The 4,433-nt window shown below is 32.0% G+C and overlaps 1 protein-coding gene across 2 annotated transcripts; it reads right to left on the reverse strand.

Annotated features, from left to right (window-relative positions):
- Positions 1-2,350: 2,350 nt before the first annotated feature.
- Positions 2,351-4,400, reverse strand: XRCC1 (DNA repair protein XRCC1). Of its 2 annotated transcripts, none has more exons than XM_018504252.1 (3): positions 4,389-4,400; positions 2,592-4,005; positions 2,351-2,507 (listed from the first exon to the last, which is right to left on the reverse strand). In XM_018504252.1, exons 2-3 carry the CDS (start codon positions 3,926-3,928, stop codon positions 2,381-2,383), a joined length of 1,464 nt encoding a protein of 487 aa, XP_018359754.1. In that variant the 5' UTR covers positions 3,929-4,005; positions 4,389-4,400; the 3' UTR covers positions 2,351-2,380. The 2 variants fall into 2 exon arrangements, with proteins under 2 accessions (XP_018359754.1, XP_018359753.1); XM_018504251.1 differs by lacking the exon at positions 4,389-4,400 and adding an exon at positions 4,115-4,265.
- Positions 4,401-4,433: the final 33 nt, after the last annotated feature.

Raw genomic sequence — 4,433 nt, forward strand, 5'->3', positions numbered from 1 at the left:
AAGCCACTCGTTGTGACGTAAGCAAGGACAAAAATCTGATTGGTCATGCGCATGAGCATACCCTTGTCTTTTTATCATGGTTTCTACCATTCTACCATTGTTCCTACTCACTCCAATGCGCTCATTAGAGTGAGTAGGAACTATGGCAGGAGCATGTTGGAGCCAGTGTTGCCAACGTAAAATATGTTTCACCGTCAGTTTTATTTTAAAAAATCACTAGAAAATCGTCAGATTTTAAATGAAAACCGCTAAAAATCCACTAAAACTTTTGCGTATAATAAATATAGTTATAACTAAATAATTAAGCACAAAACACCGCGCATTCCATTCAAATGTAATAAAATTTTACGGTATAAACTTTTTTGTATACTATACATTTTTACGTAATCACAAATGTTTATTTTTTAATATTTATTATAAAGTTGTAAAATATTTATTATTTAAAGCTGTTCTATATAATATGTTATATTTTTAGTATAAAATCAGCACAATCTATTCATATATTATACGCCATTAGCCAACTCTTTTTATTTTCCCCGCTAGGCGCTATTCGTACTGCGCAAACCGAGTAACCGAAGGGTGATCCCATTGACCACGGCTCAATTGGACACCACCAATCACAACGATCGGTGCTTAGGAGCTTGGTAGTCTCAAGCGCTGTGAGTGGCTCATGTTCAATTGAGCCATGTCCAACTGGATGCCACCCAATCACATTATGTACACTATACATTTTCAGTACTCCCTGAAAATTGTAAGAGACCACTCGAGCGGGATGGACGTGCGTCACGTCCGCTTCGGGTATTGCATCATCTCATCCATTTTTTGAAAAGCGTTTCCGGCTTCGACTGTGCATTGTATTACACGATTTATTTACGACTTTGGCCGAAATCGTCGCCATTTCTGCGGCGAGTGCCATTAATTTTGAAGAAGAAAAAGAAGGATAGGAAGAAAAAAGTTGGTCACAGAAAATGTTCTCTATACTGCCAGGGTACCTATCATAGAACAAGTCGGAATCGATTCCGATTGGAAATATTCAATTATTCCTTAGATTTCTATTGTGTTTTCTAGGGAAAACGGAATAATTCCGATCGGAATTCATTCCGACATATTTCATGATAAGTACCCAGGTTCGCTGAACGGAATAACTTGCAACATTTCGTTGCCATATTGAGCATTCATATATGTACGATGTATAGTGTCACATTTAAAATTGCGTTATACTTTATAGTAAATTATATTAAGTGTAGAAGTGAGTTTTATCTGTTTAGCAAAGTTCAGTAGAATTTCTTTAATTTTGTACATTGTTTAAAGTATAATTTAATTACATTTTATTTGTAATTAAATGATATAATTTTGATGAAAATTACAGAATTACCTTTAACAGAATTATACTTTAAACAATGTACAAAATTACAGAAATTCTACTGAACTTTACTAAACAGATTAAACTCACTTCTACAAATCACTAACGCAATTAAATGTGATACTGTACATCGTACATATATGAATGCTCAATATGGCGACGAAATGTTGCAGTTATTTCATTCAGCAACGCTGGCAGTATACGGAACATTTTTCATGACTACTTCTAATCCATGTAGTTAGGTCTCATTCTTACTTCATGGTTGGATGATATATCAGACACATAACTGATTTTTTTCCTTTCTTTATAGCATCTATTTTGCAAAAGGGAGGATCCCGTTTGCCTACAGTTCTGATTGTACACATCACTCATATCAACTGGTGCCTAGTAATTTTTTATTGTTTTGCCAATGAGATTATTTTATTTTTAAATTGGCCAATCAGCAATACATGTGTGCAATCGGAGCCCTCCCTTTGCAAAATACGTGTATATATATATACATTTTAAAAATAAACTTTTATAATCTATGTATTCAACATCTTGAAGGCATCATTAGTTAACTCAGTACATCGCTATAAAAATAAACTTTTATAATCTATGTATTCAACATCTTGAAGGCATCATTAGTTAACTCAGTACAATTAAACACAAAAATTCGGAAATTTAAATGTGAAAGTTTTATTAAACTCTGTGTAAATACTTTTTTTATTAATTAAATCTTGTTATTTTTTAATGTAATCTTTCTTCCAGGACACCGCTCATAATTCGTAAAATATTGATATATGTATCTATTGATTTTATATCATTACAATATTTAATTTTAATCGTGCGCATATGTGTGTATATCAAAATTGATTATATTAATATAAATGTACATGTTCCTATGTTTTTTGTACATAAAAATATATTTATTGAGAGTTCAAAGAAAATATTAATTTTAATAGATGTCATGATATAAAAGTTAAAGAAATTAGATAAATATGTCATTAATAATTAATGTAATATTCAATTGAAATATTAATAATCCGAATCAGCATCAGTGTCTATGTCATATACAGAGTCCGATTGGTTACCATCAATTTCTTCTTCGCTTTCAGGTTGTGATTTTTCCTTTTGATCTAAAGCGTATCGCCTCCAAGGAAATCTATAAAATACATAATTTATGAAATTTCATATATAATATTTCTCAGTCTCCAATAAAAAAAATACATTAGAATGATATATTTACCTCTTTTTTTTATCAAAACATTCCTCAATAAAAGTATGAGAAACAATTTTCGTATGATTTTTGAATTGTTGATATTTTGGTGTATTTTTAAAAGCACATATCAAATGAGTGCATTTTTTATTAGTTGTATTTGGATCGGGGATATATTTGGCTCCCATATTAAGAGCCTTTCTCCTAATATCATCTCTTTGTGGATTAACATATCCACTGAGAGAGAATGTAACATTATTGAGCAATTCTTTAAATGATCTTTTGACAGAAACATGGTTGCTTGTCTGTGAAGGAGCATTTTTAATAAGCTCTTTGGGCTCTGGCAATCGTTGACAAGTTGTACATAATCGATCCTGCGAATCTGCACAGCATTCGGAGCATTTTTGTTTTTTTCTTCCATTGAATTTTACATTTGGTGAATCATCCAACTTAATCAAAGGACGTTTCTTAAAACTTGGAGAATCCTGAATAGTATTTTTTATATTATTTTTATTAGCATCAATATTACGCGGAGGTACAACGTCTCCAAAAGGAGTTCTCACTATTTTATTGTCTGATTCATTTTTAGTAATTTTGGGACTTTCATTAATGGTCTTATCTTTATTTTTTGAACATTGTGGTTGGGTCTTATCATTTTTTCCAAAAATTTGATCGGCTTCTCCAGCTTCTAGCTTTTCTAGTAATGGCTTCTTGATAAGTTTTTGTTCCTGTTGACACTTAACAAAATTCTCCATTGAATCTTTTTTTATTTGCTCACGTAATTCTGTCTTATAATTTGTCTTCATATTTTCTGTATTAAGAATTTTTTCTTTCATCATTTCCATAGGTGTCTTGACAACATGTGGTTGTTTCAATTTGAACTTGCCAAATGCATCTAAGCCTAAATTGATTGTAGGATCTGATCTCAAAATGATGTATGACAATCCAAACAACACTTTTAAATTCGCTGATTGCATACAAGTAACTTTGATTCGGTCAAATTTAATTTTTAAAGTGTCTGGATTTAATTCTCTTTTAGTAAATAATTGAACTTGATCTTTAAATTTGTTATTTGCAGCTTCATCGTTTGTCATAAACTGATGGTTGATGATAACTATCCAATTATCAGGTTCTGATGAGGTAGATCCAGTGACAATCACCACGCAACTTTGGTAATTACCAACATCGACTCCCGTGATATAAGAAGGTTTAGCGAGTTGAAAAATGATGTGTGCCAGCATTTCTCCCGGTTTGCTACATCGCCATGTGTCTTTCCAATTTTCTGAGTTACGTTGAAGAAGATTGGCGGCAGGAAACTTCGGGTGTTCGGAGGAACAGCTTATTATCTTTTCGAATTTGACGATCATTTTAACAAACTCCTATAAGTCTTTATCCTTGAAATATTTTAAAACTCCCAGATTCTTTTCTGCTTACATTTCGTGAACTGTAGAAAAATTATATATATATGCGATTCGTTGTAAATTCAAGATTGACAAGATACTGCAAGTGCCGCCAATTATGTTTTGTACTGTATATACACGCATACGTATTACGTGTTGACATTGACATAACCTATATTACGCGTGGCCAAGATCAGCTGTTGAACAAATTACGAGAAAAGTTTGTCATCTATTGTCAGAGATAAAGAACAATACATAAATATTTTAAAAATATGTTAGAAACATTTATTTCTGCAGTCGAATTTCTAACTAGTCGATAAAAAAGGCGGTATTTATTTTTTTCTATTTTCAAGAATTAAAAAAAGATAGATAGTAATAAGTAGAATCCTAGGGTTTGTTCGCGTCGCGTGCTCCAATATGCTCCTACCATAGCTCCTATTCACTTCAACGACCATGTTGGAATAAAGGCCCG

Source organism: Trachymyrmex cornetzi, unplaced genomic scaffold (assembly GCF_001594075.2).
Source record: "Trachymyrmex cornetzi isolate Tcor2-1 unplaced genomic scaffold, Tcor1.1 scaffold165, whole genome shotgun sequence".
Classification (NCBI taxonomy): domain Eukaryota; kingdom Metazoa; phylum Arthropoda; class Insecta; order Hymenoptera; family Formicidae; genus Trachymyrmex; species Trachymyrmex cornetzi.

Bases quoted from the DNA above. Each gene is read 5' to 3' on its own strand.
- XRCC1 (XM_018504252.1), bottom strand. From the start codon at position 3,928: ATGATCGTCAAATTCGAAAAGATAATAAGCTGTTCCTCCGAACACCCG. The intron at 2,508-2,591 runs GTAAATATATCA...TGTATTTTATAG, and splicing joins TGTTTTGATAAAAAAAAGAG to ATTTCCTTGGAGGCGATACG.